The following is a 13,649-nucleotide window of genomic DNA, read 5'->3' on the forward strand; positions in this document are numbered from 1 at the left end:
GAGCAAAGCTGCCCTCCCGGTGGAGGGTAACTCTGAAGTGCCTTTTTTTTCCCTCCACCTGAACCAATCCTCATGTTACCCTCTTATCTCTATTAAGGTAGCGCGACTCAGGGTTGCGAATGACCACAGTCACCAATTCTTGTCATGTGTCTTGCCCATGTATGTCTGATCTCTGAATTGTGTGTACTGAAACTCTAATTTCCCTCTGGGATTAATAAAGTATCTTTGATTGATTGATTGATTTACATTCATTAACAACAGGACAAAGCAAATTATAATCTGTATTATTCTCTAATTCATATATTTTATCATTAATTTCATGTATTGAATTGATATGTGTGTCCATTCCAAACTTAATGAGTCCATTCAGTGTTTGTATCTGACCTTGTTCCTTTCATGATTCAGTACTGGCTGCCTCCTCCTGGATCCTTCTCTGTTTGTACTTATCAAGTTCTGTCATGTTTTTTATCGGCTTCACAGGTCCGGCCAGGTCACGTATCCATACAGTTCCATTCCGGGTCCAACTGTCAGTAATTTTCTGTAGTTTCCTTAACTTCCTTGCCTCTCTTGCTACTTCCCCGTTCTTTTTCGTCAAGTGTTCATTTAAAAAAACCTTCGTTACTTTCAGTTTTTTAGCTTGCATTAACACGTCATTTTTCTGCTTCCTGCTGGTGAATCTAATTATTATAGTTGGTTTAGCTTTGTCCGTGTTCCTGGGCAGTGTGTGGCAGATGGATATTGCCTCACTTTTAATGTTTATATCCTTACTTTGCAGAAAGCCTACAACTTGTTGCTCCAGGGACTGTAGTTCATCCCGCGGTGCATCCTCTGTTGTGTCTGCATTAACTGCAGCTCTGGCATAACTTTTATGTCGCGTTTCCAGCCCGGTTATCACCAGGTCCTCTCTCCGAGTGTACTGCTCCAACTCGTCAATCCTCTCCTCCAACAAAGCTATCTTCTTGTCCCGTTCCGTCAGCATTGTTTGTAACAATTTCACTTCATTGACAAGTTTAAACAAATGCTCCTGCTGCAATGTTAACTTTGTCAGTTCACCCGACTTAAAGATTAGTGAGTGCTTGATATCCTCCATATCCTCCGTAGCCGGCATATCTTTGTTTGTGTGTTTTTTAGGCATTTAGTATTATTTAACCCAATCTTCAGTTGAATGGCTAGCGCTAGCCGAGCTAGCAACAGCTTACTCTCGTCACTGCCGCTGTCACCTGCTGTGGCTCAAATGCACATTCCTTATGCTCCGCATAAACCTCAACTGTGCTTGCTGAAGAAGTTATAATCATGAGGTTCTGGACTCTACTCAGTCATGGCTGTTTAAATGTTGTTCTCGATGAATCGGCGCTCCACTGACACACTGGATTCAAAGTGGGTGCTGAAAAATTAGCCCTATTTCAGCTGAAGTTATAAAATCAGGAAACATTTCTCTAGACTCTCTGAAAGATAGAAGGGTTTCCACTTTCCACAGACGCTCTTTGAGCTCCTCTTTAGCACGCTGCTTGTGGACACTGTCAGCAGTGAGATGTAGAGAAAGTGTGAAATAATGCTCAGCTCACTCACAGCTAAAACAAATAAAAACTAAACAAACTGCCTATTGCAAAAACAACCGTTGAACTGCAGCCCATCGTTGATGGCCGAATAATTTCTCTCATTGCCCATCACTGATTTGAAGGATTTTTGGCATGTAATCCAATGAGCCAGAAACGTTGGTTACGTATTGTAACCCCAGATTCTATGAGTCTAGTCGCAGCCCTTAACCTAGCTGCTATTGGAAGGATGATCTCAGCATCAGCCAATCATGAAGAGCTTAAATGTACGCCCACCAATGGTGGGCACCCCTGTGGGTATATAAGTGGAGCGACTCCACTGTTCGCCTCCGATGGCTCTTAGTCCTAACAGAACCAGTGGGGCCATTTGCTTAAGGGCTGCGACTAGACTCATAGAACCTGGGGTTACAAAACGTAACCAACGTTCTATTTTGTCTAGTCTTAGCCCTTAAGCTAGCTGCTATTGGAATAATGTACAGCTGGATGGGTTTACACCCCACTGGTTAGCTCAACCAATGGACACACCCAACGTGTCTCCTTTTAGTGAGGGTCGCTCAGCCTCAGCCCAGGGCTTAAAAGGCTGAGGCAGCCAGAGAGAAGAGTGGGGCCCCACTAAAATTATCATTCACAAGAGGTTGAAATTCATTCAAGCAAGGCTGATGTGGTGCCATAATGCTTTCACTCAGCCTGCTGAGGTCCAAGCACTGAATGAGTGATGGATCCTGAAGACACATCTCGTAAATAATAGCGAGTAAAGGAACAGGGTGAAGCCCATGAAGCAGCCTAACAAATGTCTTCCATCGACACACCACTGTGGAGCACCATAGAAGAGGAAATCCCTCTGGCTGAGTGAGCCCTGAGGGTCTCAGGAGGATCCCGCCCTGATGATGTGTAAGCGAGTGAAATAGCGTCACACAGCCAGTGTGAAAGACACTGGGTCGACAGCGCTTGCCCAAGGTAAGAGTCTCTGTAGTGTACAAACAGGCTCTGTGAGGAACGAATCCCTGAAGTGCGTGACACATATCGTGCGAGCGCACGCACCGGGCAGAGAAGGTGGGAAGCCGCCTCCTCATCAGAATTATGGGGAGGAGGAAAAAGTCCAGCCAATGAAATTGACCTGGATTTGAAGGAAGCATTAATGTTTTTGGGCACAAAGGCTGGGTTGGGGCATAAAACATCCATCTTCCCGGATCCTGAGGCATGCCGGAGCCACTGAGAGGGCGGTTAGGTCGCTCACTCTCTTGACTGATGCCAGTGCCAGCAGCAAGGCAGTTTTGAGTGACAGGAACTTGAGTGAGACCTGGTCCAAGGGCTCAAATGAAGCTTCAGATAAGCTGCGCAGAACCACCGTTAGGTCCCACTGGGGAAATAGCGGGCGGGACACAGGTCTGTTCCTTCTGACACCTTTTAGAAAACGTTTTGTGAGGGGATGATTGAAAACAGATCTATCTCCAAAACCCTGGTGACAGGATGAGATAGCTGCAGCATATGTCTTAACAGTGCTGAAGGCGAGGCCCCTGTCCATCAGTATCTGCAGAAACGATAGGACATCCGCCAGCTGGCAGGAGAGCGCTTGAACATTCCGCTCTGTGAACCATTTCTGGAAAGCTGCCCATTTAGAGCGTAAGACGCAATGGTAGAGGGCGCCCGCGCACTCTGAATCGTGGCGACCACATCATGCGGCAGCCCAGAAGCCTCTAAACGTGACCGCTCAGCGGCCAGACCCACAGCCGTTGGCCTATTTCTGAAGGATGTTTGATTATCCCATTCGCCTGGAGAAGGGTGTCCGCCCTCCAAGGGAGCCTCCACGGGGAGCCGGACACTAGCGCTTGCAGGTCTGGAAACCATGATGCAGAGAAGCGTCTGGGAGCTACCAGAATTACCGAGAGCTGATCCGACCGAACTCGGTCCAGGAGACGGGGAATCAGTGGGACGGGCGGAAAAGCATACAGGAGCGTCTGAGGCCAGGGCTGTTGTGAGAAGGCGTCCGCTCCGAGTGGGGGGTGGTCCCGGGGACTCAGGGAAAACCACAGGCGACACTGAGCGTTTTCGCGAGCCGCGAACATATCCACAGAGGGTTCCCCGAACTTGATCCATATCTGTGATATCAGTGCAGGATGCAGATGCCAGTCGGAGTCGCGGGATCCCCCTCTCGACGGGATGCCTGCTGCCACATTCAGGACCACCCGGAATGTAGGTGGCTTTGATGGACAGCAGGTGGTTATGTGCCCAGCACAGTAAATCTGTGGCTACACGCAATAGTGGGAGGGATCGAACTCCCCCTTGGCGATTTATGTAGGCTGCCGCCACCTGGTTGTCTGTGTGAACTTCGACATGACGGCCCTCGAGAAGGGCAGCGAAGTGTCTGATCACATTCCTCGCTGTCATAAGCTCCAACACATTTATGTGCTCGTGCGTGTGGGAGGGCCAGTGATCTGCCACCGTATGGGACAAGGACGTGCCCCCCCATCCCAACAGTGACGCATCCGTAAACACAGATACGTGTGATGTAGGATGTCCGATGGGGACCCCATGTGAAAGGATGCAGGGATTCCCCCAGTGAGCGAGGAAAATGAATGAATGATTTTCAATGAAAATCGCTGGAATTTCCGGTGTTTGGGAATTACTGGGATGTGGAAGTATGCGTCTTTCAGGTCTATTGACGTGAACCAGTCTCCGGAGCGCACGTATTCTAGGACTTGCCTCATTGTTAACATGCGGAAATGCATCACTGCTATGGAGCAGTTGAACAGGGAAAGGTTGAGAATTGGTCTCATTCCTCCCGACTTCTTCGGTACTATGAAGTAGCCTCAGTAGAAGCCTGAGAGCTCTTGTCCGCGAGGGACTTGGGAAATGGCGTCCATGGACAGAAGTTCCCGCAGCTCCAGCTCCAGGGTCTGAGATTGTTCCTGTAACGTGAACATCGTCTCCACGATCCCCTTGAAGGGAGAAGGAGCGGACTGAAAATGGAGTGTGTGACCATAATGAATGGTCTCCGATATCCATTTGCTCATGAGACAAAGGCGGCGCCATTCTTGCGCGCGCTCCGACAGTGGGCACGTGTTCGAGGTCATGTGAACAACGTCTGAGGACTGGGTTTGCGCCCTTACCGCCGTCGCTCAAACCAGAGAACTGGGAGCGACCCATGGAGGGCTGCGCTCGAAAGGGCGAGTGTGAAACAGCTGGAAGAGGCTGATCCGCACCGCAGAGCGTGGAGTCCAAAGTTAAAGGACGAGTGGGAGCCAGGCCCGTGCACGGGGACGACAAAGTGCCAGCGGATGGAGCCGCGCACTGTGTCGCCGCGCGTGGTCGCCACAGCGCCATGACATCCCTTCCCACCCAACATTGTGGATGAAGCGGAATGTGTTGGGTCTGGCTGGAAGCTAGGGCCAGTGCGCAAATGGAGCACACCCGTACAGCTGGCCGTGTAATATGACTGACTGCGGGAACATGAAGATGTGTAGCAGTGCTTGGTGTGTGGAACATGTGTGCGTATTCGGCAGAGGATTCTGCAGAGGACTGTAGGATTGTGCTCTCTAAGTGACGTTTCTTGGGTTTTTTTTCAAAACCAACATCATTCACAGAGTTATTACAGTCATAAGCACACACATTCCCCCCAACAAGTCATTTTCGTGGTTGCTTTCGGCGAGGTTCCTGCGACTGTGACTGCCAAGATGGTGTCTGCTGGCTCTTTCGAAACCGTTGGCCGCCAACTCTGGTCCCGCTGAGGTGGGGCCGAAGCGGGAGGCCGGCTACGTGGGGCGGGCGGTGCAGCTGGGTGCCTGAAGTCTCCGCGCCGTTCGTTCCATCCTCTGGAGGAACGGCCGGAGTGCGAGGCTGACCGAGGGGGGACCAGGTCTCCCACCGTGGCTGACAGTTCAGCTGTCTTCTGAGCCCTCTCGATGACGCTCCGAAGATGGGGACCAAACAGAACGTCAGAGGTGATGGGGCCTTCCAGCATCTCCCTGTGCAGGTGTTCAGGAATGGAGGGCAGGGCCTTGAGCCACAAGGCCCGCTGGATAAGGGTCTGCCAGGCAGCAATGTGAGCAGAACCGGTGAGTACAGCAGCGCACAGATTGAGAATGGCATCAGCAGTTTTAGTAATGATGGTTTTTGACTCGTCAGGAGCGTCAAGCTCTTCCACCATTTTGGAAACACCAAAGGCAAGAAGGGCGATGTTATTTCCTGCAGCGCCCGTCTGGAAGGCACAGTGGTGTGCTTGATCGGTGAGCCGCGTCAGCAGCTGGTCATGCTTAGAAGCGGGAACTGCTTGCGGGCCAGTGAGGTGGTTCTTGGTGCCAAACAGCGAGGCCAAGTCCGGCTCCAGTGGAGGAACGGATGACCAGCCTTTGTCGGAGAAGCCCTCGACCTTGGTAATGGCCGCATATGTGGAAATTGGCGCCTTCAGCTTAGCAGGTTCGGAGAAGGCGGCGGACCAGCAGCTCATGGCAGCGGGGAAGCGCGGCCAGATGGGGTCTGGACAGCGCGTCTGTGTTGCCCCGAAAATTCCTGCCAATTCATCTGCTTCAGGTGGAGCCGGTTCTGGCACGGCTAGCCCCTTGCGGACCACAGCCGCGGAGATGATGGCAGGCAGCTCCTGGAGCAGTGCTCTAACTGCTTGCAGGGAGGAGCGAGAAGTCACTGGAGCAGAAGGACCCGATGAGCGAGGCTCGTCAACCTCCGTGTTGTCCAGGAGGGAAGAAGGGCTATGGCAGCCAGCCTCGACGTACTCCTCACTGTCGATGACATCGTCCAGTCGGTTGAAGCCAGCCGGCTCCTGGCCGACATTGAAGAACTGTAAGGCCTTGTCCAGCGAGTACAGTTGTGGTCAGAAGTTTGCATACACTTGTAAAAAATATAATATAATGGCTCTACTGAGTGTCCCGTTATTTCTAAAACTCTGATTTTTCTCTGATAGAGTGACTGGAACAGAAACTTCTTTGTCACAAAAAACATTCATGAAGTTTGGTTCTTTAATGTCTTTATTCTGGGTTAACAGAGAAAAGTGATCACATTTGCTGGGTCACAAATATACATACAGCAACATGAACTAGCAATTTTGGTGACTTAGAAACGTGTCAGTGAACTGAGCTTCATAGCATGGCCTCTTAACTTCTTGTGAGTGATTATGAGTGACTACAGCGGGTGACTTCTCTTAGGCCAGGTAAATAGGGCTCATTGGATACAAACGCCCACAAACGCTACAATGGGAAAGTCAAAGGAGCTCAGCATGGATCTGAAAAAGCAAATTATTGACTTGAACAAGTCAGGAAAGTCACTTGGGAACATTTCAAAGCAGCTGCAGGTCCCAAGAGCAACAGTGCAAACAATTGTTTGTAAGTATAAGGTGCATGGCACTGTTTCATCACTGCCAAGATCAGGAAGAAAACGCAAGCTATCACCTGCTGCTGAGAGAAAATTGGTCAGGAGGGTAAAGAGTGAACCAAGAATCACCAAAAAGCAGATCTGCCAAGAATTAGAAGCTGCTGGAACACAGGTGTCATTGTCCACAGTCAAACGTGTTTTGCATCTCCATGGACTGAGAGGCTGCCGTGCAAGAAGGAAGCCCTTGCTCCAAAAGCGGCACCTTAAGGCTCGACTGAAGTTTGCTGCTGATCACAAGGACAAAGACAAGACCTTCTGGAGGAAAGTTCTGTGGTCAGACGAAACAAAAATCGAGCTTTTTGGCCACAATGCCCAGCAATATGTTTGGAGGAGAAAAGGTGAGGCCTTTAACCCCAAGAACACCATGCCTACAGTCAAGCATGGTGGTGGGAATATTATGCTGTGGGGCTGTTTTGCTGCCAATGGAACTGGTGCTTTACAGAGAGTAAATGGGATAATGAAGGAGGAAGATTACCTTCACATTCTTCAACATAACCTAAAATCATTGGCACGAAGGTTGGGTCTTGGGCGCAGTTGGGTGTTCCAACAGGACAATGACCCCAAACACACATCAAAAGTGGTAAAGGAATGGCTAAATCAGGCTAGAATAAGGGTTTTAGAATGGCCTTCCCAAAGTCCTGACTTAAACCCCATTGAAAACATGTGGACAGTGCTGAAGAAACAAGTCCATGTCAGAAAGCCGTCAAATTTAACTGAACTTCACCAATTCTGTCAAAAGGAGTGGTCAAAGATTCAACCAGAAGCTTGCCAGAAGCTTGTGGATGGCTACCAAAAGCGCCTAATTGAAGTGAAAATGGCTAAGGGACATGTAACCAAATATTAGCACTGCTCTATGTATATTTGTGACCCAGCAAATGTGATCACTTTTTCTGTTAACCCATAATAAAGACATTAAAGAACCGAACTTCATGAATGTTTTTTGTGACAAAGAAGTATCTGTTCCAATCACTCTATCAGAGAAAAATCAGAGTTTTAGAAATAACGGGACACTCAGTAGAGCCATTATATTATATTTTTTACAAGTGTATGTAAACTTCTGACCACAACTGTACGTGTCAGCCACCGGAAATTCCTCGGCGGCGGCAGGGGTGAAGTACTTGACCCGGCGGATATTTTCAGCCACGGGCAGAGCAGCACAAAACGGGCACGAGGCCTGGGGGAATCAAGGCCAGGCCAGCGTGATGAGCCCTGAGACAGACCTCACACTTGGCGTGCAGGTTGCCGCTGGAGATGGAGCCCATCTGGCAGGCCGGGCAGGTCCTGGCGTCGCTGGACATGGTAGGTGAGTAGAATGCTTCTTGGATAATTGATCTTTAAAGGAAGCTCTTAAGCTTGGCTTGAACAGATAACGGAGGTGAACAGTGGAGTCGCTCCACTTATATACCCACAGGGGTGCCCACCATTGGTGGGCGTACATTTAAGCTCTTCATGATTGGCTGATGCTGAGATCATCCTTCCAATAGCAGCTAGCTTAAGGGCTAAGACTAGACGAAATAGAACTTGCAGTCATCCTTTGAGAGAGCTGAATGTGTTGATACCAAAGCTGCTGAAATAGCTGAAGAATAGCAGTTAAAGGCCCAAAAAAGTTCAGAAGCAGGAAAAGTTACTATTTTTTAAGAGAAACGGAATCCCTATAGGGAGCCTAAGTCTCCTCCCCTTTTGGTTGGCTCATGGCTCCCCAGAAGAATGAAAAAATGAATGCAAGTCAACGGGGCTAAAAACGCTATTTCCTAATTCGCTTTGCCTTATGCCCTCGATCACACATATGTTGTACTTCAATTTAAATGAAAAGTAATGATGGGTGTTTCAACCACACCTGTCATGTACTTTGAGATTTATCAGCTTGTAAAGTTCATACTTAGCATGACTACAAATCATCATCAGTACGTCGCATATATGACATCACCACATAATCTCTTCTCCCCTAGCATAGCTGCTACTTGCCAAACGGCCAGATTTATGGTGGTTCTTTTCTTCTGAAGAAAGGATTTGAAGTTCGCTGGAACTTACAGCCATTTTCCCTCTGTGTTTCTCTGTGTCTCTTTCGATAACATCTCTTTCGTGAAGCGCATTTGTAGTCCTGGACTTATTTTCACACAAAACCTAAAAAACTTTTCCACCCATTTGAAAATAAGCGCTTTCTTGGTATAAAAATGCATCTTTAAAATTCACAGACATTATATGTGAAATCCATGGCACATAACAAGCAGAATTAGAAAATAGCGTTTTTTGCCCCGTTGACTTGCATTAATTTTTTTGCTCTTCTGGGGACCCATGATCTGGAAGTAGATGGGTGTGACATAGGTTCCCTATTCAGCATTCAAACAATCAGGTCTGTATTAAGCTGTGTGTGTGTGTGTGTGTGTGTGTGTGTGTGTGTGTGTGTGTGTGTGTGTGTGTGTGTGTGTGTGTGTGTGTGTGTGTGTGTGTGTGTGTGTTGGGGAGGGGAGGTGCTGAAGGGGGATATGAGCTTCACCATGTTCATCAGCTCCTGCAGCAGCCTCTTGCTGGGTTGGCCTTGACTTCTCAGCACATCAAACAGTTGGGAGTAACCAATTCTCTCCTTAAAAACCTCCTGGGAACACCAAAGACAAAAAAAATTCAAGGAAACTGCTCACTGGGAGAAATTGAGCTGGCACACTTCAGTTAGAAGGAAACATTGTGAGCACGTCAACATGAAAGTTTAGTGACGCACAAATGGTCTTATGGCAACAATTTGTAAGGCTGTCCAGATATTTTGAAGGCAGTTTCTGTATAAAATGTGCAAAAATTGATATATTGTATTGTATATTAAAATATTTAATTTATAAATACAATACATATGTGATCAAAATCCCTGCTGATGAGCAGAAGTGCATCTGGATGAGCCGTCTGCAGCTTCTCCACAGAACTTGAAGGTAGCTTGCATGCAGCTGCCGCTGTGACCAAGGGAAGGATGTAGCCTGGCCTGCCAGACTCGTCCTCAGTTTAATTCTGCACAGAGAAAGAGTCTGGTAGCTCACAGGCAGAGAGGCACTTGAGGGGCGGGACTAGGCAGCTCAGAAATAACCAATCAGAAGAAAGACGGAAATTCCGACTGTACCGCGCGACGCTGTAGTTTTTTAGCTATATTAAAAAAAAGACATCTGGCAAAGGTGCAAACATCTTTTATATTTTTTTAGAAGAAATGCTTTTAGCTCTTCTTCTAGTTTTAAAGACATTCAAGTCCTTTAGAACAGAGGAAAGAGCCGCAGAAACTGCACCACTGTCTTCGTTGTTTATGAGAAACTGAGCATCGCTGTGTGTGATGCTGTGTGGTTTTTGCTGTAGTCAAAAATGGCGTCTGGCGACAGCGCACACATTTTTCTTTAGAAGAAAGGCTTTTAGCGCTTCTACTTGTCTGAGTCTGCGTCTCCCCTCATGTTTCTCCTTGTGTTCTCCATCCCTCTCTAGGTTCTCCTTTTGTCTCCTAGCGCCCTCATGTGTCCTTGTTTGCGTCTTCCTCTTGTGTCTCCTGGTGTTCCCCATTTGCCCCCAGATCTTCAGCCCTCTAGGTTTCCCTCCTCAGGCATCCCCCTCCCAGGTCCTGTGCTCCCTTGGCCCCCTTTTAGTCACGCCCCTGTAATTTTTCTTTCTGTAGTGTTTTCCTTTAGTTTCAGCTAGAATATTAGTTATGTTTGCTGCCCTTCTGGTCTTTAGGTTTTTCTTTTAGGTTATTTTCCTTTAGTTACAGCTATTCATGTTATTAGTCTCTTTAGTGTGTTTTTCCCACCGGTGTTTGTGGTTTTTCTCCCCCCTTAGACTATCAGTTATGTTTCCTGTTCTTGTCTTTAGGTTTTAGGCCTAGTCCACACGTAGCCGGGTTTTTTTAAAACGAATATCCGCCCCTCCAAAAACTTGCATCCACACCACCTCATTTTAAAAAGAAACTCTGTCCACACGTACCCGGTTAAATACGTTGTTAAGGACATGCCAGAACTGTAGACGGCAGTACTTCCCCCGTTCTTAACCTCGTCCTTCGTCTGTGGTCTTCCGCAAGGAGCAGTAATTCCTCTTGCAAAAACAAACAAGCAAAAAGCGCTTGGACAATTAATAAAGCGAGCGCAGCTCTGAGGGCATCCATGCTGTCGGCTAGTGTAAACACAGGTCACACACGTGATGTCAGCAATTTTTTGTCGCGGAAAGTGACGTTGCGGACCTTAAAACTCCGGTTTTGTCTGTCCACATGCAGACACCCAAAACGGAGAAAACACAGATCTTCACTTTGGCCGGAGTTTTTAAAAAGATCCGTTTTCGTGTGAAAAAACTCCGTTTTCGTGTGGATGACAGGCCAAAACGTAGAAAAATATCTACGTTTTGGCAGATCCCCGGCTACATGTGGACAGGGCCTTATTCTTAGGTCATGTTAGTTTCCTCCCTGATTAGTAATTGAGTTCACCTGCTCTCTATCTCCCCTCTGTCAGACTCGAAGACTGGGTTCGGGAGTAAGAGCTTTTATTGTACAGATGGTTGGCTGAAAGCGGTGCTGGAAAGGCTGACGGATGAGGTCTGAGGAGGAAAGGTGGAGGTTTAGCTGTAGTAGCTTTGGAAATACTCTGATCATGGATCACGGTGGAACGATGACTGAGTGAAGAGCCGGTGTAGCGTCTTCCATATATAGACATGGATTGACGCAGGTGGAACGTGGAGGGAATCCCCGCGAGGGGCATGCTGGGTAATGTGGTCCAAGACGGGAGCCGGTCAGCTGGGAGAGCCCGGCCTGGGGGCTTGGACTCTGACAGGACCCCCCGGTCCAGGGACGGCTTCAGAAGTCCCCGGGCCACCTCGGTGGGCCCAGAAGTCCGAGATAAGGGCAGGGTCCAAGATGGAGCGGGCCGGCTCCCAGGAGCGTTCCTCTGGGCCGTAGTCCGCCCAATCTACGAGGTACTGCCAGCCCCGACCCCGGCGGCGAGCGTCCAGAATGCGCCGGACTGTGTAGATGGGCTCACCGTCGAGGAAGCGGGCCGGCGGAGGTGCTGGAGCCTGAGGCGGGAGGAGGGGGGATTCCACGTAAGGCTTGAGCCGGGAGGTGTGGAAGGTAGGATGGACGCGAAGGCTTGTAGGCAGCCGCAGCCGGTACGTGACTGGGTTGATGACCTCCTGCACGGGGTAGGGCCCGAGGAACCGGGGAGCGAGCTTCCTGGAACCGGCGCGGACCCGGAGGCCTGCCGTGGACACCCAGACCTTGTCCCCTGGAGCATAGGAGGGACCCGGGCGGTGCCTGCGGAGGTGTTGGTGTGAGTAACGGGCGTTGGCCCGGGTAATGGAGGCCCGCGCCTTGATCCATGCGTTCTTGCAGCGCCTCACCAGGGATTGAGCGGCTGGCACCGCGACTTCGGGTTCCTGGTGGGCGAAGACTGGGGGCTGGTAGCCATAGCAGACCTCGAAAGGGGACATCTGAGTGGCCGAGGAGGTGTGGAGATTGTGAGACAGCTCCGCCCAGAGGAGGTACTTAGGCCACTGCGAGGGCTGGGCCGAAACAAAGCAGCGGAGGTACCGGCCCAACTGTTGGTTCGCCCGCTCCGATTGACCGTTGGTCTGTGGGTGGTAGCCCGAAGACAGGCTGACAGAAGCTCCCACTAGATGGCAGAAGGCTTTCCAGAAACGGGCCGTGAACTGGGGACCACGATCTGAGACCACGTCGACCGGGAACCCGTGGAGACGCACCACATTCTCCAGAAACAGTTCTGCAGTGCGTCGGGCTGAGGGAAGGCCCGGGAGGGCGATGAAGTGAACAGCTTTGGAAAACCGGTCAGTGACCGTTAGGATGGTGTCGAGGTCATTGACCGGCGGGAGACCTGTGACAAAGTCCAGCCCCACATGGGACCAGGGGCGGCTGGGCACCGGAAGAGGTCTGAGAGTGCCAACCGGAGCCTGGGTGGATGCCTTAGAGCGGGCGCAGACGTCACAGGCGCTCGTGAATTCCTTAACGTCCCTCTCCATACGTGGCCACCAGAGAGCCCGTTTCAAGAACTTGAGAGTATGAGAGAAGCCCACGTGACCAGACAGGCGTGATGAGTGGGCCCAGGCCAACGCCTCACTGCGACAGGCCGCGGGGACGTAGAGCCGAGTGGCAGGGGTCTCTGGCGGCGCTGGGTCATCCCGGAGGGCGTTTTGGATGGCCTCCTCCAACGGCCACCCAAGGTGGGCCACGAAACGGTGCTCCGGGAGGATGGGCGCTGGCTCGGACGTGGGCGCTGAATGTGTGAACTGGCGGTAGAGGGCGTCCGCCTTCTGGTTTTTAGTCCCGGGGCGATAGGCGAGATGGAACTCGTAGGGTTCGAAGAAGAGGGCCCAGCGAGCCTGGCGAGGATTTAGCTGCTTGGCGGACCGGATGTGGGTTAGGTTCTGGTGGTCAGTCCAGATGGTGAACGGCTGAGTGGTGCCCAGAAGCCACTGCCTCCATTCCTCCAACGCCCATTTTATGGCCAGCAGCTCGCGATCCCCTATGCCGTACTTCTGCTGGGTGGTGGAAAACTTCCTGGAGAAGTAGGCGCAGGGATGTAGCCTGTCATCTGGGCCGCCCTGGGACAGGATGGCGCCGGCGCCGACATCCGAAGCGTCAACCTCGACCACAAAAGGGACTGCCTGATCCGGATGGCGCAGGATAGGAGCCGATGTGAAACGAGCGACTAGGTAGTGGAAGGCCCGAACGGCATCTGGGGTGAG

The 13,649-nt window shown here is 50.4% G+C and overlaps 1 protein-coding gene across 1 annotated transcript in view; it reads right to left on the minus strand.

Moving 5' to 3' along the window:
• Positions 1-13,649, minus strand: part of nbeal2 (neurobeachin-like 2) — a 458,076-nt gene that overhangs the window by 198,494 nt on the left and 245,933 nt on the right. The window contains exons 12-23 of the mRNA XM_070551909.1: positions 9,439-9,537; positions 8,026-8,115; positions 7,144-7,209; positions 6,070-6,153; positions 5,701-5,964; positions 5,271-5,393; positions 4,829-4,939; positions 4,403-4,648; positions 3,629-3,757; positions 3,285-3,572; positions 2,809-2,916; positions 409-1,027 (exon numbers count right to left, since the gene is read on the minus strand). Coding sequence (XP_070408010.1) covers positions 409-1,027; positions 2,809-2,916; positions 3,285-3,572; positions 3,629-3,757; positions 4,403-4,648; positions 4,829-4,939; positions 5,271-5,393; positions 5,701-5,964; positions 6,070-6,153; positions 7,144-7,209; positions 8,026-8,115; positions 9,439-9,537 — 2,227 coding nt within the window. The remainder of the gene's footprint in view (positions 1-408; positions 1,028-2,808; positions 2,917-3,284; positions 3,573-3,628; positions 3,758-4,402; positions 4,649-4,828; positions 4,940-5,270; positions 5,394-5,700; positions 5,965-6,069; positions 6,154-7,143; positions 7,210-8,025; positions 8,116-9,438; positions 9,538-13,649) is intronic.

Source organism: Nothobranchius furzeri, chromosome 5 (genome assembly GCF_043380555.1).
Source record: "Nothobranchius furzeri strain GRZ-AD chromosome 5, NfurGRZ-RIMD1, whole genome shotgun sequence".
Classification (NCBI taxonomy): Eukaryota; Metazoa; Chordata; class Actinopteri; order Cyprinodontiformes; family Nothobranchiidae; genus Nothobranchius; species Nothobranchius furzeri.